The sequence below is a fragment of the Siphateles boraxobius genome, unplaced genomic scaffold (assembly GCF_051911475.1).
Source record: "Siphateles boraxobius isolate OS27281-9 unplaced genomic scaffold, OSU_SipBor_1 130, whole genome shotgun sequence".
In the NCBI taxonomy this organism is placed as follows: Eukaryota; Metazoa; Chordata; class Actinopteri; order Cypriniformes; family Leuciscidae; genus Siphateles; species Siphateles boraxobius.
In genome coordinates this window covers 37,388,345-37,415,600 of record NW_027508734.1, presented here as the reverse complement: position 1 = coordinate 37,415,600, position 27,256 = coordinate 37,388,345, and the positions used below count along the sequence as shown (strand labels likewise).

The 27,256-nt window shown below is 36.9% G+C and overlaps 1 protein-coding gene across 1 annotated transcript in view; it reads left to right on the top strand.

Annotated features, from left to right (window-relative positions):
• The window catches only part of LOC143737618 (neural-cadherin), a 394,396-nt gene that overhangs the window by 355,685 nt on the left and 11,455 nt on the right, over positions 1–27,256 (top strand). The window contains exons 27-31 of the mRNA XM_077229313.1: positions 6,350–6,530; positions 6,906–7,072; positions 11,187–11,451; positions 18,719–18,899; positions 22,823–23,067. Coding sequence (XP_077085428.1) covers positions 6,350–6,530; positions 6,906–7,072; positions 11,187–11,451; positions 18,719–18,899; positions 22,823–23,067 — 1,039 coding nt within the window. The remainder of the gene's footprint in view (positions 1–6,349; positions 6,531–6,905; positions 7,073–11,186; positions 11,452–18,718; positions 18,900–22,822; positions 23,068–27,256) is intronic.

Below are 27,256 nucleotides of genomic sequence, written 5' to 3'. Positions count from 1 at the left end.
TGAAAAGGTCAACCTTGCAGAGGTGTACACCAAAAACAAGCAGCCACAAATACAACCACAGCAAATCAAAATAAAAATTGAGACTTGTGAGAATGGGTCGTTCGGCTCCAACTACGAAAAAGTTACAAAAGTCAAATACTAACAGTTACTATAAAAGTTTTACAAAATGTTTTTCATTAGGAAATAAACACATGCATGAGCAGCTGTATGGCTGCTCCGAGAGAGACTTTAACTGAAATAAAACAACCTAGGGTAGTAACAACATTGACAAAACAAAGCAATGTTGCATAAACTACCTTCAAAAGTTTGGGGTCACAAGGATTTTTTTTATTTTTTTATAAATTAATACTTTCATACCGCAAAGATGCATTCAATTGTATAAAAGTTACAGTAAAGCCATTTACATTTTACAAAATTTGTATTTACCATCACAGGATGAATTTCAATTAAAAAGTATGTTAAAATAGAAAAAAAGTGTTAAAGTGTAAGTATTATTGCTTTACTTTATTTTTGATTAAGTACATGAAAATTTGGTGAATATCAGAGACTTTATCTAAAAAAACATATTTCGATCCCAAACTTTGGGATTGCAAAAAATGACTATACCCTTAATTCAATCAAAGAAACATTTAACATTCTAGTACGTAGTATGTCCTCCAAAACTACTGCTCTGATCCTTCTTGGCATGAAGTGTACAAGTTCATGACAAATTTTCACATCTAATTTTCACCTCTTTGAGTGCCCTAGTGTTTGATGGGGAGTGTTGCTCAACTTCTCTTCAAAATCCCCTACAGGTGCCATATAGTTTTTAGGTCGGGTGAAATACTTGTTTTCAACTTGTGAGAAGTTATAGTCACTGTCATGTTGAAAAAGTGCCCAACAATGCAGGAAATAAGAAGAAGGTAGCATCTTCTGTTTGTATGTGAATTCATGACACCTTTGATAAAGCACATTTCCTCAGAACTTTACTACCACAAAACATCTCTGGGAGGACCAGTCACTTTTCACTGTACTACAAAAATTGCAGCAGAATTTTTTTTATTTAATTTTTCTTTTGTAACTTTCAGGAGGGTGTTCTCGTTTTTGCAACACAACATTTTAACACTTTGATAAGAAAATCGTATTTTCCTAATTAATGTAGACATGCTTCTTTTGTAATTTGGGGATCAAGTAGACTTGCTGGAACATTATATCTTCATAGAACCCTAATTGGTCTTCTACGTAAAGAGTAATTGCTGAATCTGGTAACTTTCAGAGGGGGTGTATACTCATTTATGCGTTATACTCTGTGTATATCAGCATCATTGGTCAGATGTTATGAGCAGCCAAAGCACAGCCAGGTCAAATTCACCAGTCAACTGCAGGACACTTAAACAGACCATCTAATAAAAGACTTCCAGAATCTCAGGAAAACACAAACTTGTAAAGAACATTCTTGAACTGAATCAATAAGCATTCACTGAAGGTAACAGCAGTGTAGATGGTTTCAGGCAGACAACACAGGCAGTGCTTACATTCATTACTCTGTGAAAGATCAGTATGAAGCAAACACACATTCACCAGGACTACAACTAAAGTTTCCTGGAATAATGTACAGTCAGCCAGTAATTATCTCATTAATATTGCTAATGAGGAAATATCTAAGCAGAGGGGTTTGCGATAATGGCCGGTTGGCTGTACATTGTCATACTTATTGCATGACTACTTACCAAATAACTGAATACATGAAAATATTGATTTGAAGTGCAGTTATTTTAGTTTTTAGCTTAGCTTTTTAGGAAACAAGTGGTCAGTTATAGTGTTACTATTACAAATGGCATTATTGATTAATACAGTAGATGACTATTGAATGCTACTTTCCTTGCTGAATGAAAGTAGTCATGTCTTTAAAGATATATCGTACTCACCACAAACTTTTGAGTTAATGGTCAGTTATAGAGTTCCCATGGACAACTGTCATTTTTTCAGAAATATAATACTACTGAATGAATTTCACTATTGATCAGTAGCTTTACTGTAAATTGCCTGTCTTTATTGTTCTCTTTATAAGAGATGCTTTCTTTCTATTGGTCATGTCTTGTGTAAGGGGAGTGTTAGCCTGTATTAGGTCCAATGTTTCCACACTGTGGCTCAGGAGATTTCACCTCTTTCTTTATCATTAGACAATTGACAATAAACCAACCTGTCTAAAATTAAATAAAGAGTGACGAAGAGTAGTTCAGTGGAATTACCGCAGTCCTTCTACTTATTTCCTGCAAGTAAATCAGCTGTGCTCCGGGTGCAACTTGTTCCCTCACAGGGTCAAACTCATGCTGCAGCCACTTCAATAACATGACATTAAGAGGAGTGGGCATGAATAAATAGGAGTTATCAGATGAAAGGAAAAATTGATGTAATGTGGTGCATGGTTGTTCTCTTGTGAAGAGAATTTAAGACCTCAAGGTTCCCCCATTCTGTTAATACAGAGCGCTGCAGGCCTGTTTTTTTTAAGTGGCTTTGGCCTGCTTGGCATAGTAACATTGATAATGGTAGGCTGGAATAAAGGTGAATGCACAAATAAGATACAATGAACTTTCTTTTGTTCCATCTCTTATCTTCTCAATCTCCCCAGTTTGGCCTATCCTGGCCATTATTTTCTGCCTTATTTATATTTCCAATCTTTAAATCACTTTATCTCCTCTATCAGTGTTTACATGACTCTCTCTCTCTCTCTCTCTCTCTCTCTCTCTCTCTCTCTCTCTCTCTCTCTCTCTCTCTCTCTCTCTCTCTCTCTCTCTCTCTCTCTCTCTCTCTCTCTCTCTCTCTCTCTCTCTCTCTCTCTCTCTCTCTCTCTCTCTCTCTCTCTCTCTCTCTCTGTGCATGCTGGGGGTTTGGGTTATGGGAGCAACAAACGGGTGAGAAGAGCGATTTGGGTTTTTCCACTTTTTTCTAGATTTTTTTTCCTTTTTTTTTCTTCCTTCGTGTTTTTTTTATGTTTTGTGTATAATTTGATTTCGAGTAACCTATACACGCTTCGGTTTTCGGAAATTTTCGGTTTCGTGGCGGAGGCCCGAGATGGAGGCTCACCCGAGCGGGGGTGTAGCCTCGCTCTCGCTCCGCCATGGAGTCAGGTGTGTACCTGACGCGGACTCTAATGTGGAAGACGTGCTTGTCGCTGTTGGTGAACAGATTGGATACGGAAATATAATTTCAGCGTCAAGGATGAATAAAGCAGTGGTGGTTTTCCTTAAAGATGGAAGTTTGGTGAGTAGACTGATTGAAATTGGCGTTTGGGTAAATGGAGCGTTTACTGTTGTGTCACCGCTTGTGTCACAATCCGTTAGAGTTACGATCTCTAATGTGCCCCCCTTTATATTAAATAGTGACATTGAAAAACAATTGTTGAGGTTTGGAAAAATGTCCAGTGAAGTGAAAATGATTCCTTGACGCGATTCCATGATTCCATGAAACATGATTTACGCGAGTACCGGAAATTTGAAATGTTTCGAATGTGGAGATGTTGGACATAAAAAGATCGCTTGCCCAGATAACAAAACGCAGCTAGAAAATATTGTAAGTAATTTTGAAGTTATTTCTAGTGTGATTGGTGACAATGTAGAGATCAGCGAGGAACCAAACAAAACAACAATTGATGAGAAAAACAAAGACAAAAATACAGATGAAGGGACGAGCAATCAGAGGAAAAGAAGCTCAACTGTCAGTTTAGTTGGTTTTGAAAAGAGAGAAAATCCATGTGTAGATGTTAATTACGGTGATAACGAAAACGAAGAGAGTCTTCGTTCTAAGTTACCAAAAGTTGTTACAAATGATGCAGAGAATACTGGGCAGATTTGTTTGTCCCAGTTAACTGACGTTGAGGAGCAAGATGACATGGAAGATGATGATAGATTTTCAGAAGCATCGGATATTCTTTCTCAATTAAGTGAAGACCAATTGTACACTGTAAATGATGTTAATGACTTCCTGGATGCGACCTTTGGGAAAACAATAGAGTTAAGTGAATTTTTTCCTGATGCAAAAATTATTTTGCAATCAGCTGTGAAAATTCAACAGACAGCCAGTTATGATGAATTGAGTAGAAGCAAAAGATTTAGATTTAAAAAAATTGTAACTAAATTGAGAAGTAAAATGACCCTTGAAAAAGGTCTAACAACTCCTTGATTAAATCACTTGGGGTGTTTTCTCTGTTCTTTTTTTCGCTAACCCTTCTTTTTTTCTTTCTTGATCTTTCTTTTCTTTTGATGGGAGGTATTAAGATGGGAACAATTAATATTAATGGTGGAAGGGATGGTGGAAGAAGAGAAGTGTTGAAGGAATATATTGAAAATAAGGATATGGATATAATTTTCTTACAAGAGACACATAGTGACATAGCTAATGAGACAGAATGGAAGAAGTGGTGGGGAGGCCATATTTTCTTAAGTCATGGCACTAATACTAAGGGTGGTGTTGCTATCTTTTTCTCTAAGAGGATTGACATAGGTTTTGAATCAAGTGATGAAATAGAGAAGGGTCGAATTTTGGCTGTTCATGCTAATTTGATGGGGTTTTCATTTATCTTTGTTAATGTCTATGCACCCAATAATGGTGCAGAAAGGATAAAGGTATTTAAAAATTACCAAAATATAATGGGGAAGTATGATAAAAGTGCTTGTCTAGTTTTGGGTGGTGACTGGAATTGTACATCAGATTTTACCTTAGACAGGAATGGAGAAGAGCCATGCCCTCTTTCTGCTAAGATTTTAAATAATATGATAAGCAATTTTGATTTGTGTGATGTTTGGAGACTACAACATCCGGTAGAGAAGCAATACACTTGGTCGAAGTCTTCAAGCGACCACATCAGCTTTGCTAGATTAGATCGTTTTTATATGAATAAAAACTGGTGTAACAGAATTTTTAAGGCCTGTATTTACCCCAGTGGCTTTTCAGATCATTATTTATGTATGATTGTTTTTAACTAACAAAAGACAAGAGGTCATAGTTACTATTGGCACTTTAATGTAAAATTGTTGCAGGATGTTTTCTTTTGTGAAAAATTTAACTCTTTAACAATCCACTAATACACGCAGATGGGTTGAAACTGAGAAGTCTGCAAACATCAATGGTGAGAGCAAAATGTACATGTTTGTCTAATCTAAAGAATCGAAACGAGTGGAAAAGTCCCCAAGAACTGTGTAGTTTGACGGGCATTAAGTCTGTGAGATTTATGGATAAATTAATGAAGGACATTTTTTCAGCTCTTCCTTCTATATATAGACAAAGTATACAAGAAAATCGCTGTGGTGAACAAGAGGATGAAATGAAAGAGAGTTTTCCAAAACTTCAGGTTTCAATGATAGTAGATGATAAGCCTGAAAATGAATCACTTCTTGTTTTCTGTATACCTGAACTGAATTTGTTTGAAAATGTTTCAAAGAAAGCCTTGTACTTATCATGTGTGAAAGTTTCTCATCAATCTGAACTAAAGAACTGTAAAGAATAAAAATGGTTGGATGTGTTTGGCCAGGGCTCTTCTCCTAGGAGATGCTGGAGGTCCTTATATAAATCACCTATAGAAAAACGCACCGCAGATCTTCAGTCGAGGATTGTGCATTCTGCAATTGCGACTAATAGATACTTGGCACATGTTGACCCCACTGTGGGGAGAGAATGCATCTTTTGTGATCATGAAGAAACATTGAAGCATCTCTTTTTAGATTGTTCTAGGCTAAATGGTTTGTTTCAGATTTTAAAGAGTTGGCTTAGAACACTAGGAGAAGATATGGATGAAAATATATTTATTTTTGGCCCAAAATATGTTGCAACAGATAAAAAAATAATTTCTTTAATCAATTTTTTAATTGGTGAAGCTAAGCTGGCAATATGGATTACACGGAAAAATAAGCGGAAAGATAGTGGAACGACTGAACCTGAACTTATTTTAAAGGCTTTTGTATCTGCAAGGATTAAAGCAGAATTTTCTTTTTTTAAATTAACCAAAAATGTGGTTGCATTCAGTCAGTTTTGGGGACAGGCAGAAGTGTTGTGTGTGGTTGAACCAAGAGGAAATTTTATTTTTAAATTTGTAATTATTTTTTATTTTTATTTTTTTAATTTTCTTAAGTTGAATTTTGTGTAAATGTACATGGTTTGATGTTAATGTACATATGTTATATGTGATGAGGCCATTTTTGGTTATGTTTTTTTTTTGTAATATTTCTTTAGAGGAAAAAGTTTTTCACTAATCTTAGTAAATAAAGAGTTGTTAAAGTCTCTCTCTCTCTCTCTCTCTCTCTCTCTCTCTCTCTCTCTCTCTCTCTCTCTCTCTCTCTCTCTCTCTCTCTCTCTCTCTCTCTCTCTCTCTCAGTTTTATGACCTAGGTTCACCGGCCGACTCCTCTGGCAGTGCTCCAGGATGTTTGATGACGGACAGTAGCTGTGTGAACATGGGCTTTCCCTCCTGCGGGACCCGGGGCCGCTGCCACGGCGAGTGGGGTTCCTTCAGCTGTCAGTGCACACCTGGGTACAGCGGGCATCAGTGTGAAAAGGGTAATTACTCAGACATAGCTTGGAAACTTTGGGACAACTACTATTTTCAAAAGTGGGAGGTGAGAGAGACTGAGGCTTTGAAGATAAAGCAGATAAGTCATTGCTAAGGAGGATGACTGAATGGATGTGGAAACATTTTAGTGGGGCAGTGAATATCTCTGAATTGCTCTGTGTAGGAGGGATAGTGTTAGCACTCAGGCAGGATTTTCACACACACTAAATTCTTGGCACAAATCGCATTCAGAAGAGTAATGAATTTGTAGAGCTTCTTTATGTAATCGCATCCTGCAATATTCTCACAGTGCGTTTTTCACTGTAGTGTTTATGCATCCTTTTTTAAGGACTGCATTTGAAGAACACATTTGTGTTTCACAGAGGTCCCGGAGTTTTCTTTTGATGGAAGAAGTCATATACACTTTCAGCTGGCCTTCACACTCCCAGCCAGACACACGCAGATTCGGGTCCTGGTCCGGACACGCAAACACAGCAGCTCTATCCTCAGCCTGCTGTCCAAAGAGCAGAATGAATATCTCAAACTGGAGGTTAGTGCTTTTGAAAGCATCTCTCTTTTCCTCTCTCATGCCCTTCAGTTCCCTTGAATATGGCTGATGCAATATCAAGGTGTTCTTTCTGCTGGAGATGTACTATTACCTTTTTCCTTTTGAATATAATTTAGTTCTTTTCCAAAGAACTTAGAATTGTTTTGATATTCTCAAAAAAGGGGGTTCTATAAAGTTCAAACCATTGACATTAGATAACTGGTATCAAGAACTAACAATAAAGATATGTTAGAAATGTTAATTTTCAGTCACACTACCATTCATATATTTGGTAAGCATTATTAGTGTTTATGAAAAAAATTTAGCTTAAGCTTAGCTTACCAAGGCTGAATTTATTTGATCAGAAATACAGTGAAAACAGTAATAATGTGAAATATATAAATTACATTTTAAAATAACAGTTTTGTATTTTAATATATTTTTAAATATAATTTATTTATGTGATGGAAAAGCTGTATTTTCAGCATCATTACTCCGGTCGTTAGTGTCACATGACCCTTCACATATCATTTTAATATGCAGATTTGGTGCTAATGAAATTTCTATTATTATCAATGTTGAAAACGGTTGATATTGTTTTTTTTAATGGATTTTTTGATTAATAGAAACCGTAAACTTTTTGGACATTAATTTACATTAATGTGTTAAGAATAAACCTGAATTAACTTTATTATATTTACAATTTAGCATTAACTTGGATATTATAATAATAGAAATATTGACCACCCTGTTTTTAATGTCTCCTCTGTTTCCCCATTTGTGCCCATGAAACGTCCTTAAAACAAATGAGCAGCGTTGACCACAAGCATATAAAGATTATTTGTTCTTGATGTGCTCTGTACTAGCAGCGCATCTGCCAGACCCTGCGAATGTTGTTGCAACAGTGGTGCAATGTGAGAATTTGAATGGAGCAACGAGATCGTGTTTAATCATGGAAGCATTAGTATGCGTCTCCCGATTCCTCTGATACACTTGCAAAATTCATGCCGTCTACCCTCTCACTCCAAGGCTGTCTCATTTTTTCATGTTTTCATTTTTTTCCTCCCAACACCTGCTTTAAGATTATGTGGTCGGATTGCTGATAGCTGCTTTGTTTCTCTCCCTCTCTTCTGTCTCTCTTTTTCTCCCATGTAACACGTGGGCGATTTATCTGCGGCATGAATTAGACGTGTCTGTGAGATAGAAGTCATTTTATATACCCTTAAGTGGCAGGCTACAGATTGCATTACCTGTTTATATTGTGATTTTTGTGAGGCTTCAAAGTGGTGCAGGAACTGATTCTGCCTTTTTTCTGTGTGCGAAAGATTAAAACTTAATCTCCTGCTGTGCTCCTCTCAATTACCTTAGCAATAATGCTAATTGATGTGATGTGCCAATATCCATTTAGCATTGCCTGTTGTGTCTGATTATGATGCATCAACTCACTGAGACATTTCCAGCAAGGTGTTCTTGTCATCAACGGATGAGGAGGAAATAATAGTTTGATAATCTAATTTCTTCTCAAGAGACTTAGCCACATGTCCATTAGCGGCAGCAGATTATGAATGTAGTCTGTTTTCCTTGCATTCATGGGATTCTGACTCAGAATATGTTTACAGATTTATTGAGTTGATTTTATCTGGTAATGTTAATCATGCCACCAGAAAACAACCTTATACGCAGCCTCAGATGGATGCTGGTTGTAAAATATAAAGAATGGATTCAAACTTGGTAAATAGTGTTCTACAGAGAAACGTTAAATCATGTTGAGGTAACATGTGCCAGATGCAAAGTATGGATGTTTTTGCAGTACTTTAATGTTGGTAGATCAAAATTATGTTTCATTGTTTTTAGTTTTATTGAAGGTTTTGATGACAGACAGCTCAAAGAAATTACATTATAGGCCCCATTCTATCTTAAACGTTTAATTTTTAGCATTCCATGAGTTTTAAAAGCTTTAAGAGAGATTAAGATGTTCTTCAAGATTCCCACTCTCTTTAACCTGATTTTACTTGACCTTTCCAGTTGTTCATGATTCACAATTCACAATTTCTACATGCTAAAATATTTTAGAGCTTGGTATAACTATATTCATTATATAAAATCCCCATATAATTTAATATGTAGTTAATTTACAAGACTTTTCCAGGTCTAGAAATCACACTTTGCAAAATGAGGCTACCTTATATATCTCGGTTTTCTAAGACTGTGGGAACCCTAGTTATTTAATGAAAAAGTAAAATAAGTAAGTGGATGAATTAAAATAAGATCTTGATTTTCATTAGTTTAGTAGTATATTTTAATGCTTGTTTTGTCTTAAGTCATATTGAGACCTTTTTAAAAGTTTCCTGAGACCCCAAGTGAGTCCCGACCATCTGGTTGAGAACCAAGGCTCTAAAAGATCAAACAACAACAATCACATACTGTTGTTTTCCTGACATATCTGTTGGCTGTGAACTCATGATATTAGGCCTTATGAAGTCTTATGAAGATCCATCGCTGTGTCTTGGTTTAAAGCTCTTTTTTTTTAATCCATTTGAGCTCATATTTTGTTTTATTTTTATACTGCTGATAACTTTCTCATTCAATTTGAGCCATTTATTGCCTCGTCTGAGAAAATGGTTCAGTTCTGCTTCAACACCTGATGTCTCATCCCTTTATAACCAACCACCAAAAATTATATATTTAATGATTCCTTAGATTTTGTCATGACATTGATTAATGATGTCTCATAATATTGTTTACACGTAATAGAATATGAAAAGGTGGTTAGGGAAGCCAAACATACTTAATACTGTGCACTTAAGACCCAATGGCCCATGATCAAATGCTTCTAATTCTGAAACATGCAACTGGGCAGATGGCTTTACCTGCTGCTCCAGTAGATGACATTGGTTTCTGGATCATTTGGTGAGGATGAGGAGCGTGGAGGCACGTATCACATCCACCTGGGGAAAATAGAGAGCATCTCTACTGTCATTTGTGGGGTAAATCTTAGGGCATAAGGAAAAATCTCAGATTTTCCATGGACAGATTAAAGTTAATGTTCTTGTTAATTAATGCCTTGAGGTTTTAATACCTAACCAGCATAGACTCAGCCTTGAAATATTCTAACAATCCGGTTTGAGATTATCTGTAGGCTGTGGGAGAGAAGGAAGTTCATAGAGGTCAATCGTGTTTATTCGTGTATACCGTTTACATTTTTTGTACATCTGTGTACAAATGTGAGAGAGCCTCACTGCCTGATTAGTCCTGTTTTTTCCTTCACAACAAAGCCAGTATGCCCTAGAGGCTGGCAAATGATGCTCTCTAGGACACATGCAGAAAGACTCTGAAATTTAAATGAAGGTTGGGGCCCTCTTCAGGAGATTGGCAAGCCGCTGTGTCTCACAAACTAATACATATCTCATTGTTAAACCTGGCGTTTCCCTTTTTTTCCACCAGATATGGAGCTATGGCTAGTAAGCATTTGCTTGTAAAGTAAAACACCAGTTAAATTATTATTATTAGACTGTTAAAAATAAGGCAAATACATTACAGTGAAGTTGAATGATTCAAAGCACAAAACTGATGACTTTTATACCGTACTTTATTACAAACTTTTTTTATCTTACATGCCCTCATAAATAATAAAACTCGCCTTAGAAACACTTGATTTATAAGAAGCAATCTGAATAAGAAGAGCATAAAACACACACAAAGGGAAAGAGAGAGTAAAAGAAAGTCCCACAGCTGGGCCCTAGAGAGTCTGAGAGGCAACACAAGAATATAATGGCAAACCTCACTGACACCATATTGAATTTGTTGCTCCCATTTCCTCCAATTAAAGGACTGAAATGTTTAATTCTGTTAGTGCTCTGGCGTTTTATCCGATTCTGGCCCAGTCTGATGTCTTCAGTCCCCAATGGGTCTATTCCTTACCATACTGAGCCTCTTTCGCTCTTATTCTCTTTACTTTACTACCACTATTTTCATAATTTCACAATTGTTCTTTGTCTTTGGGTCTATATTTTCTCCTGTTTCCTTATATAATCTGCAAAACTATACATTAATCTTATTCGCTGACAGCCTTCTCTTTCTCTCCTCCTCCTCCCTCCCCTCCCCCACACTTTCTTAGATCTATCTGGGTCTGTTAAGTGTCTTCTACAACCTCGGTGATGGGGACTTCAACTTGACAATGCCCTCTTATCGTTTAGACAACGGAGAATGGCATGACATTCACTTAGATCGACACGACAGCGAGTTGACCCTGCGCCTGGACGGCGGTGGAGGGCGGAGAGAGATCACGGGATCACTGGGTCGCAGTCGGGAGATTGTTATTGATCCCGCTGTGGTGATGCTGGGCAACTCATTCCCTTCAGGACATAACAAGAGCTTCCAAGGTGAGGTACAGGTGTATTCCTGAAGCTCAACCGGTAGAGCACAATGGCCAAAAGGCAATGACATGAATATGATTTGCAGGGAATCATATTCCCAATGCATGTAACTACAGTATATAAGTATACACCATTCCAAAGTTTGGGGATGGTAAGATTTTTTAAATATTTTTGAAAGAAGTCTCTTATATTAACCAAGGCTGCATTTATTTGAACAAAAATAAAGTAAACACTATAATATTGTGAAATAGTATTTCAATTTAAAACAGCTAATATCTATTTGAATATACTTCAAAATGTAATTTATTCCTTTGATCAGCATCATTACTCCAGTTGTCAGTGTCACATGATCCTTCAGAAATCATTCTAATATTTGCTGCCCAAGAAACATTTCTTATTATTATCAGTGTTAAAAATAGCTGTCCTGCTTAGTATTTTTGAGGAAACAGCATTTATTTGAAATAGATATCTTTAGTAACATTATAAATAGGGATGCACCATTACACCTTTTTCCAAAACGAGCCGATACAGTACCAATACCTGAATTTTCATTGCATTTTTAATTTTTTTAAATATTGGGCAGAGAAACCAAAAGAATTTTGAATCAAATAGACATTTCCTTTTGTTATTTTCATGCCTAATTATGCCTGTTAAAATGTATTGTAGGAACACCTTTTCATATTATTGCTCTATCATATTTTATCTTGAATTTAATAGCACAGTGAATACTTAGAACTGCTTCAGCAGGGCTTAACCAGTCAAGAGCAGTGAGTGATTTCCTCTGGTTTTTTGTTGTTTGATTAACTTTGAGGACAAAGACAGCAGTAGGTTTATTACGCTGCTATCACTTTAAGAGCTAAACGGTTCCACTGTACTGTTACACAAGTTTTCTTTTCAACTCTTTACATTCACTTAAGGCATAACCGACTGTTTCACAAGGATACCTGCCTATGTAGGCCTTTTGACATAATTTTGTGTGAATTTATCATTTCAAGCATAAGACATGAACGAGAACTCGCTTCAATAGGCAATTTGCAATATGCTGTCTGAAAAGCAGCTTTTTGGATGTGCGCTTTCGGGTGTTTGCACAAAGAAAACGTATTTGTAACAGTTCATGTTATTACTTGCACATATTATTTATTTTTAATTAATCGATAAGCATTTAAGAGCATGCAACAAAAGTATGCGCTCTCTCTCTCTTTACCGTCAGATAATGTTAGTAATATACTCCTCATTTTACTTTCTTTGCTATTGCCATATCCGACCAAACTACAAACTTTCCAGCGATGTCTGTGCAAAAGGGATGTGCGCTCATCAAGCTAACGTGTCTGTGCCACTGAGTGCTCAATCCACTCCATGTGTTTCATTTATCAACTTGCGCACACCAGCTATATAGGTGTAAATATTTAATTTGATTAACTATTCATTTGATAAATTTGCTTAATAGACATCTTTCTCTGATATATCCATTCTGCTCTCTGTTTGCTCTGTTGTCAGTGTTTCTTTGTCACATGCACTGTACTGAACACGGTTGTTGGTATCGGAGCATTTTAATGAGTACGAGTACATGAGCGCGGTATCGGGCCCAGTACTGATACTGATATTGTTATCGCTGCATCCCTAATTATACATTTATTTCCTAGCACTTTTGCTCAATTTAATGTATCCTAAATTAAAGTATATTTTCTTTCAAATAACAATAATAAAAAAAAGATTACTAACCCCAGATTTTTTAACAGCTTTTGTATAGCTTGAATGTGCAATATTTCACATTGTAATGTTTTGTAATGTAGGTACTGGTAAATCTCTGGATATGGTTATGATGGAGAAGGGCAGGAGATGACACATTCTGGATTATTTTAATTTCACTTTAGTATAGCGCTTTTCACAATACATATAATTTTAAAGCTGCTTTACAGAAAATGCATGTTTCTACGTTAGAATTAAGAGTGATCTGTTATCAGGTGACTGTGTCAAAGTAATGTCCATATGGCAGAAATGTCCAGTTCTCAGATAAGATAAATCATGCAGTTAGCTAACATCTAGTATTTGTTTAAAGGGGACCTATTGTGCAAAGTTCACTTTTATATTGTTTTTTAACATAATTATGTGTCTGCTATGTGTGTACACAACCACCCTATTATGGTAAAAATCCATCAACTCGGTTTGTTATTTTCCCCATAAATCAGAAACAGTGTCTCAAAATGAGCCGCTCAGGAATGCATTCAGTTGTGATGTCACATTAGCACAAGCCCCCCCCAAAGGCTAGCGATGGAATCGCCTCCATTAACTAAGCTCTTCCCTTAAGTAAGCTGTACACAATCCGCCATGTTCATTATGGATGGACGAATCGATCCTGAAGTATCGATATTTTCGATTCTGACGTTGTTTCGAAAAGGATTGATCTTCACATAAAAATTTGGTCCCACTTTACATTAAGTGGCTTCAACTACTATGTACTAACATTGAGATTAATAATTTGATACAATCGACTTATTGTGTACATAAATGTTTTTACATTGTACTTATATTTTAAAAATACCTGCATGTAATTACAGCTGTAATTAATGTATGTAATTACATTTGTAAATTACACTGTTGACCCTTCCCTTACACATTTAACCTACCCTTAAACCTTCCCATACCACCACACCTGCCCCTAACCTTACCCGTATGACACCGTAGCAGTAAACGTGTTTTACAATACAACATGAAAACAATAAGTACATTGGTCTTATTTTTCGATGCAAGTACATAGTACCTAAAGGGAAACGCTTCCTTTTTCAGTACGTTAACATACGTGTACTTGCAGTGTATTTACCTAAGAAAGTACTGGGTAATAATGCTTAATTTTACAGTGCATTAACTTACGTGTACTTACAGTGTACTTACCTAAGAAATTACTGGGTAATATAAGGTAAGTACATGGGTCCATGTACATAGGTTCAGGGTTAGTACCTAGTTATTACCCAGCTATTATAATTACTATAATAAGTACATAGAATGTACATGGGGAACAGGACTGTAAAAGGAAGCGTTACCATATAAAGTGGGACCAAAAATTGTAATTCAAATTTGTTGTTTACCTGTAATTTTATTAATTTAGCACGAAATTCAGTGCGTAAAATAAGCTTCTAATGAAAAAAATAAGCAAATGTTAGCGAATAATTGTGTAGGATAGAAATATTTCTCCTAGTCTTCTGAAACCAATCAATCATAGAGAGTGTTCACTGCTGGTGGTTTTGCTGTGTTTGCTCACAGGGTTATAGTGCGTTTGGGAAACAAAGCCCTGAACATTGCTTATTAGATGACAGGGAACATCTACAATTTCACAATAAACAAACTTAAAGTTTATGCAACGGTTCAAAATGTTGACATCAGTAAGATTTTTAAATGAAATTAATCGTTTTATTCAGCAAGGATCGATGCATTAAATTGATCAAAAGTGACAGTCAAGGGTTTTACATTGTTAAAAAAAAAATATATATTTCATATATGCTGTACTTTCAACTTTGTTCATCAAATAATTCTGCATAAAATGTATCATGGTTTCCACAAAAATATTAAACCGTTTTCAACTGATAATAAAATACATGTTTTTGGGTCATTAAATCATCATATTAGAATGATTTCTGAAGGATCATGTGACACTGAAGACTGGAGTAATGATGCTGAAAATTCAGCTTTGATCACAGGAATAAATTACAGTTTACTATATATTCACATAGAAAACAGATAGCCTATTTAAAATTGAAATAATATTACAGTTTTACAGTATTTTTGATCAAATAAATGCAGAACAGACTTAAACATCTTACAGACCCCAATCTTTTGAACAGTGGTGTACTATAGTGCATTTACTATAATTAGGCTAGTTTAGTAAAAGTTCAAGTGGATGAACTTATGTTCTGTTCCAATTGTTGTTAATAAATCTGTCAGGAAAAAAATGTGCAAAAGCTTTACCTTTAGGGGTACAACAGCCTGTCTCTGGCATCCCTTTATATTGGTTTTACTATACATCAAACCAAATGACTAATTACAGGCGAGTTGACATGTAAGTTCAAGTGCATGCTTTTAAAATTAAAATGCATGGGTATCAGTATCGATATCGTTGATACTGGCCGGTATCGGATTTTGGAATTTGGTATCGGATCGATACCAAATTTTGCACTATCGCCCACCCCTAATATTCATCTCCTTGCAAGAGCATTTAAAAGCAGCATTTAACTAAGAAATTGATTCTTACTAACTACTAAAGTTATTACATATTCTAGATCAGTAATTCCCTACCAGAGGTCATGTGCACTTGAAGGTATTTTAGAAGGCTCTGGGGGTACTGAGGAAGTTTAAATTGCTTATTTAAATTTGTAAAAGAGAAATTATGAGTCATGTATAATAAAAATATCAATACTGTCAGTAGATTCAAATAATGAATCACTCATTTGTTTTCTTCACTACAGTACAAAAACAGATGCAAAATAGCCTCCAGACCTGTCATATTGACAACAAAACTTTTGTTTGAAAAAAAAAAAAAAGTGTTTCAATAAAGGGAGAGGAAACTGCTTGTTGAGACTGTTTTTCACATGCATTATTAAATGTTTTTTTTGTTTAAAATTGAATCCTGGTAGCAATAGCCTATTTAATACCATTAACACATTTGCTAAATTAAACCCAACATAATATGAGCTTAAATGAAGACATTGCTGACAAAAAAAGGTTCAGAAATGTGATTCTAGAACTTGTTGTCTAATGTTCCGCTATATTTATATTTAAAAAAATGAACCTGGCACAAAGGATGGAATTGATAAGCATCATGTTGTGGAAAAATAGCACATTATAAGTTGTAATTTCAAAGCATCCCCTGATTTTTAATTCCCATTGCCTACCACCTCAAGAGTTGATCTTGTCTGTCCAGAGTTGGTCGCAATAGATGCATTGGTTACAATAAATGAATTGGAGTCAATATGTCAAAGTGCATGAAGAAATGTGGACAACTCCAATAAACACTGTAGAATGGCATTTTGAGCTAACAAAAATACTGCATCCCATGGCCAGAAATCCAATCACTGAGTTACATCAGAGTGCTGTGAAGTAGACTGTCATTTTACCGCTAATCCAATTTAACTTCAGTCAGAGAAAGAACTTAGCCAGCAAATGTGTACATCACACTGACGAATCTGTACAGCTTTATCACCTAATTCATACTGCAGTTCCTCTATCTGTCATGATTACACACTGTTGGATTGACTCATGAAACATTAATAGGAAGGATTAATTCATAATGGCCTCAAATGCACCTTCACTGTAGAGGGGACGTACATCTAGCATGAAACAGACAGCGGGAGGGAATGGAGACAATGATATGTGACATGAAAGAGAATAGGGAGGGAATAGTCCCATGCGCACAGCACACATACAGCCGTGCTGGTTAGCCTCAGGCACACACTTTGTGTGTTTATTAAATGGACTCTAAAAGCACTTTTCCTTAAAAGCACATAATATGAGTGGATCATATTGAGCTCAGTTTGTCCATGTCTGCTTGTTGTGAAGAAGCAAGTGTACAGTGGCGGTCAGAATTAATGGCACCCCTGGTAAATATGATCAAAAATGGCTGTAAAAAATAAATCTGCATTGTTTATATCCTTTTGATCTTTCATTCAAAAAATTAGCAAAAATCTAACCTTTCATTGAAGTAAAAATAATTGAAAGTAGGGGGAATATCACATTATGAAATAAATGTTTTTTCTACAAAACACGTTGGCCATAATTATTGGCAATACAAATATTTTTTTACAAGTAAAATATCTATAGGTGATAAATAAGTATAAATGTACCTTTTTTAGCACACCAGGGTGACTAGGAACATGCAATTGTCTAGCTATGACTTCTTGTTTCACAGGAGTTTAAATATGAGGAAACGCAAAGGCCAAATTCCCTTAATCATCCATCACAATGAGTAAAACCAAAGAATATAGTTCTGATGTGCAGCAAAAGATTGTTGAGCATCACAAAATAGAAAGTGGCTGTAAGAAAATAGCTAAAGAATTGAAAATCCCCATTTTGACCATCAGGGCAATAATGAAGAAGTTCCAATCAACTAAAGATGTTATGAATCTGCCAGGAAGAGGACGTGTGTCTATATTGTCTTAATGCACGGTAAGGAGGAAAGTTTGAGTGGCCAGAGACTTTTCAAGGATCACAGATGGAGAATTGCAGAGATTACTTGAGTCTTGGGGGTCAAAAAGCCTAAAAAAATATATCAAACAACCCCTACATCACCACATGTTGTTTGGGAGAGTTTCAAGCAAAATCCTCCTCGCTCCTCCAAGAACAATCTCCAGCATATTCAGTTGTCAGACATGACTGGAACTTCAAAAGGGACTGCATTATATGGTCAGATGAAACAAAAAGAGGGCTTTCTCGCAGCAAACCCACCAGATGTGTTTGGTGCAAACAGGGATAAAAAGTACCCCATGCCTACGGTTAAATATACTGCTGAATCTTACATGTTGTGGGCCTATTTTTTAGCTGGAGGTCCTGGACATCTTGTTCAGATACATGGTATTATGGATTCTAGCAAATACCAACAGATAAAAAATCTAAACCTGACTGCCTCTGCTAGAAATCGTATAATGGGCCGTGGTTGGATCTTCCATCAGGACAACGGTCCAAAACAAACATCAAAATCAATACAAAAGTAGGTAACTGAGCACAAAATGAAGCTTCTTCCATGACCCTCCCAGTCCCTTAAACTGAACTCTATCGAAAATGAGTGAGGTGAACTGAAGAGAAGAAGCGCCAACATTAACTTGTGAATCTGAAGGATCTGGAGAGATTGGAGGAATGGTCTCTGATCTCTTGTCAGTTGTTCTCCAAACTCATCAGGCATTATAGAAGAAAACTCAGAGCTGTTATCTTGGCAAAAGAAGGTTGCAAAAAGTATTTAAAAACAGGGAGACAATAATTATGGCCAGCGTGTTTTGGAGAAAAGCATTTATTTCATAATGTGATCTACCCCCACTTTCAATTATTTTACTTCAATGAAAGGTTTCATTTTTGCAAATTTTTTGAATGAAAGATCAAAAGTATAAACAATGCAGATTTATTTTTTACAGCCATTTTTTATCATATTTACCAGGGGTGCCATTAATTCTGACCACCACAGTATCTTATGTAGGTGTAAGAGGAGGATTCACACTTTATGCTATATTTGTACTTTAACATGAAACATGTTGGCTTTGTGTTTTTGTTTTGTTTTTCCTCATTGGCACAGGCTGTATGCGGGACCTGAGGCTCAATGGGCGGTTTATTCCTCTGGACGGTCAGGCCAGAGAGGGGGTGTCTGTGGTCAGCTCTCAGGGTGTGTCTCTGGGTTGTTCCTCTGACTCCTGCCGGAAAAACCAATGCAGCCCCCCCTTTACCTGTGTGGACCTGTGGAGAATCCATGAATGCAGGTACACAGATATTCATATATGGGTCTCCTCCTATTGGGGAAAATTGTTAGTCATAGTACACTGTAAAAAAAGAAAATAAATAAAAGTTGCTGCCTTAAATTTTTAAGTACAATTAACTTGGATGTCAAGTCATTTAAACTTACATTAAACTGACTTTAAAAATTAGTTGAATTTTGTAAAACTTACTAAAAAAGTAGACAATTGCTTAACTTAATATCAGTTAAAGGTGCAGTGTGTGATTTTTAGCGACATCTAGCAGATCGGCTGGGAGTCGCACTAAGGGCTCAGCCCACTGCTCACCCCTCCCTTTCGAAGAAGCTACGGTGGCTAAAACGGGACAAACATATCGTCATATGAGACAGCAGATAATAGCCAGAGTAAGCCAAGAGTGTGTAACATTGTCACTGTTTCTGTACCACAGTCCATTATAAACCACATCATGGATAAAGTTTACAAAGCCATAGTCAGGTGAGGATCAAGGATCTTAATATATAATATAATAATTCGTTCGGTTCACATGACGTCACTGTGGCTTTGCGCCACCATCTTGACGACCGACCGGTCTCAGTAATGCCTGCAATATGTTGGCAAACTACAGCCGAAAGAGGAACGCCGAACTGGTATTTTATTTTATTCTATACCAAAAGAAAAGGATAGAGGAAATATCTCATATTGTATGAATGTCTAATATTGTATCATGTCTCATCTTTCTGTGCGCACACACCCGACCCGAAGCGTGCAGCCATAAACCCCTAAACAGCGCGCGAGTAATGAATTGAGCTCTGTTTCGTGTATGAATGGACAAATACACACAACATTATGTTTAAATGTCCGTTTTGGAGAGTATTCACGTAAAATATGTCAGTTATGTCTTAAACAGAGTTGTCATCCAGTCTCTTTGGTAGAGAGAGAGAAAGACGAGGAAAACAAAGCATGCAAATGAAAATTATCGCCGCCGGAAAAACTATCAAGCTCTTTGTTTTATTTTATTTTTTATTAATTGATTAATTGATTTATTGACTATCGTAACAGGCCTAATCCAGATAAATGACAGCTAGCCGTGAGCCGTGGCTAACAGCTGGCAAGCTACCAGCTGAGCCACTTAGCTAGCTAACAACTCGCTACCTAGTCAGAGCAAACTACCAAAATCTTACATTTGAATTTTATTTTATAATACCAACATTTCCCATGATTAAATATAAATTCCTTGGTGGCCAGGTGCCGCTCTTTTACGTCTTTTACCCATCCAGCAACAGCATATTGATACGCGTCTGTACTCTTGAAAGCTTTCAAGCGATCCCCACTGTATGGGGAGGGGTTATGCACAAGATAAATATCATGGAAAGCAAATTGGGGCAAGTCTGGGGCAGATAATAAAGGACTAAAGAAAACTGGGGGTAACAAATAAGGATCGGAGCCTAAAATTAAAATTTTCTCCAGGTATCTCTGTCTTTCTCTCTCATTCAAATGGGCGGTTTGGGCGGCCATACCGGGCGAGATCGGTCGTCAATATGGCGCCGTTCTATTTCTAGTGACGAAGGTGGCATCTATGAATAGTAATCAGCTGATTGTCTCACAAACGTAACCAGCACATTCCCCCCACATAGCAAACTCATAATACAGCGAGGGAGAAGAACAACATGAAACTATGCAACTATATCTTTTTTCTAACAGGGTAGTAAAAGTTTAGCTGGCTAAATATGAGCTGTGGCTGAGCTGGTTAAAGCGTAAAGCCTTGTTTAAACTCGACGTGTCCGCCTGAGCCCAAAGGTGCACGCGGCAAAAATGGCATGATTGTAACAGCGCGCGCGCCTCCGCATCCCCTAGACACCATTTACTACACACAATAGGCTTTTTTCTCTGATTTTGAAAACTCTTCGCGATCGACTTAAAATGCTTCCAAGATCGACTTGTCGACTGCGATCGACGGGTTGGTGATTCCTGTAACTGTTTTACGGTCAATAACAAGAGTACTAATCAGCTGTCTCACGAACGTAACCAGCACATTTATCCCCACATAGCAAAGCCATAACACAGCGAGGGAGAAGAACTAAGTTACATGAAACAATCCAACTACATATTTTACACCACTGACAAGGAAAAAGTCACTACTCACGGTGTTTATGGCTAGCTTCTAGCTTTCTGCGGCTTCTCTTTCAAGGTAGTGACGAAACGCGCTCTGTAGCGATGTTTGTTCGCGTTCGGCTACGGTAGAAACATGACGTCACAATATGTCGACCTTCATAGAAGGGGCTGCCCGCGGTTATGTAGATATAAATGTCTCATTCTAAGGTAATAAAAACATTACGGTTTATTAAGTAAGTTCTTTATACACCACTGAACACATAGTTATGGATGTCATATTACATTTCTGTTAATAGATTTTCAAAATTTTTACACATTGCACCTTTAAAGCAATGTAAAAACATATATCTTATTGGTCATATATTTTTTAACTGTGTAGAAATTATGCCAAAACTGAGGGACAGTCATAATTACAAGTAATAATAATATAAATAAAAAATTAATAAATTTTCATACGATAAATATCGAAGTGATTTCTTTGTTTTACTCTGTATAACATAGTTTTAAACTATATGTTTTATTAATATTTTTATGATGGAGTCATATTCAAGTCTGGTTCCGGTACAAGGGTCAAACAATAAAATCTATAGACATTTGGAAAGGAGTAAAATTAATAAATAAGTAAAAACAGTTTTATTTGTACTATCATTGAAATAGTATTATTGTTTTTATTAATATTTTGAATTAGTTTTAATTTTATATTTTAATTTTAGTTTAAAAAATGTCTATATCATTTTAAGTAATGTTTGTTTTAGATTTAGTTCATTCAGTATAATTTAATACAGATACATATAATGAAAATTAGACGTTTCTTTGGCAACTAGCTGAAAGTATATTTGGAAAAAAAACTATTTTATTGTTTTAGTTGTAGTTTTAGTTAACTATAATAACCCTGAAATAAATTTGATAAAGATATAGTAAAAAGATTCCATGTTTGGAAACTGGTTAGTATTAATAAAAATCCTCTCTAATCTGTGCAATGTAGGTCACACAAAAACACAAACTCTACTTAGCCAAGCCGTGTGCACTTTGGCCCTGGGGTTATGTGTAAACATACCTCAGTCGAAGGCGAATACAGGTTTGAAATCTGTGGGCCGCTCTTCACCCCAGACCTGTCCACTGTCCTCTCTAGCTGTGAGATCTGTGCAGCTGCTGTGTAGTCGATTGTGTCTTTGATTGCATGTTGTTGTTTGCCTTTGACTTGCTGACAGGTTGCCCTGTTCGTGTTCTTAACATACTGGCACAGATCAGATACGATATGATAAGATTTTTTTTGTACCATATACAGTCAAATTTTAAATCCTTTCAGCGATCCATCGGTTCTACACTGATTTCCTGGAATAAGAAAAATGCAACATGTGATCCCAAGCTTGTTTTATTCGCACAGGGTTTTAAATGAACCAGCTCACTGTGAGCGTTCTCACATTCACAAACGTTGTTGTACCGTTTTTAGATATACCAAAAAAGCTTTCCTCAATTTCCTCTTGTAGCGCCAAACAAAATAGTTTAAAATGGTTTCTAAATATGTTTTTCAGTATTGAAGATTTCCATTACACGAGAGTAGATGTTAAAACTTCATGCTGATTTGTACTCGGCTTTCGCCAAGATAAGCACCAACTAAGACGTAGCTTTACAGTAACCTATGCTTCTCCATCCATTTACGCTTCTTTCCATCTGGTGACGTGAATCTCCTTCTGTCTGGTGTTAATAGTGTATTTGCGCGTCAGCACACACAACGGCTGCAACCACAGTGCACCCGTCAGTCCTTTTTTTACATACACGTTAATATATTACCATTTGATTAATGTATCAACCCCTTTTGTCTCCTCCAATCGCAGGTGTCCCCCAGGTCACATGGTCAAGACAAACTCCACTGGCAAATTCTGCGTGTACACACTCTGTGCCAGCCGCCCATGTCACAGGGGCACGTGTGTGGCACAGTCACCCTCCAAATTCACATGCCACTGTCCAGAGGGCTACCGTGGCCGGCACTGCGAGGTGACGCTGGCCATCTACCGAGACGACGTGGGTCTCAGTTTCAGCTCCCTTTTCGCCATATGCATCTGCTTTATGGCCCTGCTAGGTACCTATCTTCAGCATGCGCTCTTTAAATCTCATCATTCACTCACCTTCATGTTGTTACAGCTGGCAATATGGGTAATAATATTAATTATTATCATATTACAAGTGCTTAAGTGGTGTTGCTACATTGATAAATGTGAGTTGTTGCATTAAGAGTGCCCTAATCAAAATCAATTTTGGTGCATTTTACAATTTGAATCTGTAAAGTGGCACTAATGTCTCTCACAGTCAACATGCCAGTTGTTGGTGCGAAATATTAGTTTCAGTAGGAGCCTTAAATTAATGTATCAGCCTGGTGTTTGTCACATAAATATTAACTGTGCTCTTCCTCCTGCTGAACCTCATGTATTTTTAAAACTTATTTTGGGGGTTGATATTTCAATATTCTAGCCTTGCGATTATTGATATGTATTTATTCAAATGACTTTTCCCGTGTTGTAGCTGTTAAGAGTTTGGCATACATGTATATATATCTTATATATGCCAAGGTTTCGTGTCCCCATGTGTAGCATTTTTTCTCGCATTGTCTGACAGCGGTAAAGAACACAGTCTACATAATCAATGATCATGACTCATATTAACTCCCTTCGTTCCTCTGTCCTCATCTGCCTGCATTGATATGCTCGAGGCCAAAGGGAACCAAACAATCTTTTTCCTCCTCTCACAGTTTCATTCCATTATAGATTTGACATGACCTTATTCATTCTCAGCTCCAGTTGCTTTTTAAAGTGTTAATTACTTGATTTGTAGGCACAAACTGTGCTGTTTACCCAAGCCGGGCTGGAAATTGAGATCAATGCACTAGGGTTTTGGGCAGAATTTCAATGGTCCTGACCATCCTCAACTGAATTTAAGTAGCCAGTAAGTCTTTTCTTCATTGTTTTTCTGCATCGAGCGAGAAGAGACGAGTAGCGAGAAATATGGTTCAAGTGCTCTCTGCCATATGAAAGGCTTTGGCGCAGCGTTAAGAAGATTTTTTTTTCTTCTTGTAAGGCGGTTAATAGGTTTAGCGTACCATGCTACACTACACCTCCACCTAACCAGACAGGATTCACTTTTCCCTGCTGAAAACAGCCCCCCTGCAGACTAACATATCACTACAGGAACAGCAAAGAGGGAAAAGGTCCATCCGTTAAACCCCAGGAACAGATAATAATGTGGTGAGATGGCTCTGAACAGGAGGAGAGGGATTTTGGATTGTTCTTCTGAGTGCTACTTTTGAGTGACTCAGTACGCAATTAACTCAGAAGACTGAAAAAGTGATACATAGAGTATACATCATGCTCTTTTTTTATAGAACCATAATAATATATTTTATATACAGTATATATATATAAACAAATTGCTATTTATACTTGTGGTTCACCAGTGTGGAGAGGCATCACATGTCCTCTATTACACCTCGATTGTCAAGTGTCTTTCTACAGCGAATCTGATATGCATATTTGACATTCACTCAGTGTAGATGCTCACCTGCGGGAATAACCACCCATCATAACATCAAAAGATGGACTTGAATGGTTATGGTTTATAGTGCTCTTTGACAATCTCTCGCTCTTTGTGACTCTCATGGGATCCTTTTTAAATGTCTGTGTGAAAAAGTTTCTTTCAGTTAAGAGACTCTCAGTAAAGTGTCAGCATCTCCATCTTCATTTTCCATGCATTTTTGGTCATATCTGCTCTGAGATTAAAAATATGACCCATAAGTCCTTTTTATACCTACATTTGGATCTCAGGACTTGTGTATTTTTTTTTCATTTAACTAAATGTGACTAGACTGTCCTTCCACGTGTGTTTTCACATATTCATTTTCCCAATCATTATTAGAATGTCCTGTCATAAAGTGTCTATAATTTACATTGCACTTGTCATTTTGGGGTTTTAAAAGCATGGACTTTATGTAAGACTACATTTACATTACATTTCAGGGAAATGGGAAAAGTTCTCATTAGTATTTTAACCACAGTTTGAAGAAAAGTCATAAGGCAAGCCATTTGTTCAATTAGTCACTTGAATCCAACTGTCATGTTTTAATGTAAGTAAAGTGTCATGTTTTAAATACTGAGTGCAATTTATTAACCCAAATTATCTCAGTACCATAAAATTACTCACAGCAAATTTATTGCTGTGACCTTCCGTTATATTTTACATTTTATTTTTGAAATGACTGTCCAGTATATTTACGTCTAATTGAAAACATAGACTAACTAATTTCCCTATTGAATTGATGCGTGGTGCAGGGATTTATGGCATTCTGACTTCTAAATTAAATGAAACTAAACTTTTGAAGATGAACAGTTTAAGATGCAGATGAACAACAGTGACCTGTTTTTTCCCCAAGTCTAGAGATAATGGAGAAAACACATATACATTTGTTTTACACGTATACATCAAAACTTCTCCTCAGCTTCTTTTGATTTTATGTTGAGCTAATGATACTGTATTTTCTGTCTTTATAAATGCGGTGACGCCAAGCATGTTCCTTAATATATCATTTATTGGTGTTTATTGGTTGTTTTCATGGGGACAGTTAGGTTCAGGTTTTGCTACCAGTGTGGTGACTGTTGACTCATGATATAGGCAAACCCAGACCCACATACACACACAGTCATGTCAGTGCGAACATGCTGGATTTTGTTGAGGCTCCAGGGCATTTGAAGCCAAGCAGTGGTGATCTGCAAAACTGTGTGTATGTGTGGATGAGAGTGAGAAATAAAATGAACCCGCGTGCGATAGTATGTAACCTTTACTATTATCTTTATATGTGTGTGTGTAGATTATTCCCTGTGAGGATAGCGGTAAATGTCAGTGTCATATGGTCATACTGATTTGAAGCATTTTTCTTGAGATTGGTTACTGACATATGGGCCTGTATTGTGGGTGTGAAGATGAGTGTTTTAGTATAACGTGTTTTGTTTTCAGATATGGATCTGGATATTCTTTAGTTTACCATTTTCTACTTCATACTAATGTGTCTCAGGTATGATCTGATAGAAAGACCATGTCACATTAAAATACTAAGCGTTACACTCTTAGTACACACTATTTTTATGTTTTTACTTACATATAAAAATAGAGCATGGCAACCGGAACATTTACAACCCACTTTGTCAAAGTGATGCTGATTATTATTATTTGAAGGTGCAATAATCATTACACATTACGGTTACACTTTATTTCAATGGTCAACTTTAAACATTCTACTAACTATAAGTAACTTTGCAACTGCATGTCAACTAACTCTCATTAGAGAGTTCAGGTTAGTAGAATGAGTTGACGTAGTTGCAAAGTGACTATGTAACTTAAGGAACTATAAGGGACTTTGGTGACCATCAACGTTTTAGTAGATATTAAGCATACAGTCTACTAATACTCTAATAAGAGTACGTTGACACGTATGTTACTACGGTATAACTAATTTTTAGTTCCCACTGATTTATCTTTTCTTCTCTTCCTCTCGCCTTCCCTGCTTTCTCATTCTATGTGTTTTCTTGTATTGAAAAAGAAATCCAGGGCTTCTTTTAGAGAGTGTCAATGCTATTAAATACATTAAATGGATGAACAATGTGTTCCCTTTCGTAGTCACTCCGAGTTACGTCGGATGACGACGAATGGGGGTTTCGCCTAGAAAGCCAATCATCTTCGTGTATTATAAAACGAGCCAATGGCGATGAAATGCCATGGGTCTGCGGAATATGCATAGCGTATCTCCGCCCCACCTCGTGGGTATAAAAGGAGGACACTCAGCAACATGCAGATATGTTTTCGCTTCGGAGCCAAGAGCTTCTCTTCACTCCACAAGCCAAATCCTGACTTCATCTTCTTTGTGACGAGCGAACTCTCCGGTGTTGGTGTGACGGCGGTACCCAGCGAGTTCACATTGCCTGCGATCTGAGCAGTGATCTGCCAGTCTGTGTGTTTCTCCCTGGTCGCCTCAGCATCGCTGAGTTTTTTTCTCTAAAAGAGCTGCACGTGGCACGTCTTTTTAAAGATGTCTCGCCCGTGTTCTTCTGGGTGCGGTCGTTTCCTGTCTTCCTTTGATGGGCACAATCGCTGCTTTGCGTGTTTGGGTTTAGAACACGCTAAAGCAGCGCTTGTGGATGACTCATGTTCCTTCTGTGGGAACATGGCCATCGCAACACTGAGGTCTAGACTCAATGATCTCATTCGAGAGAGAGTCCCCTCATCCA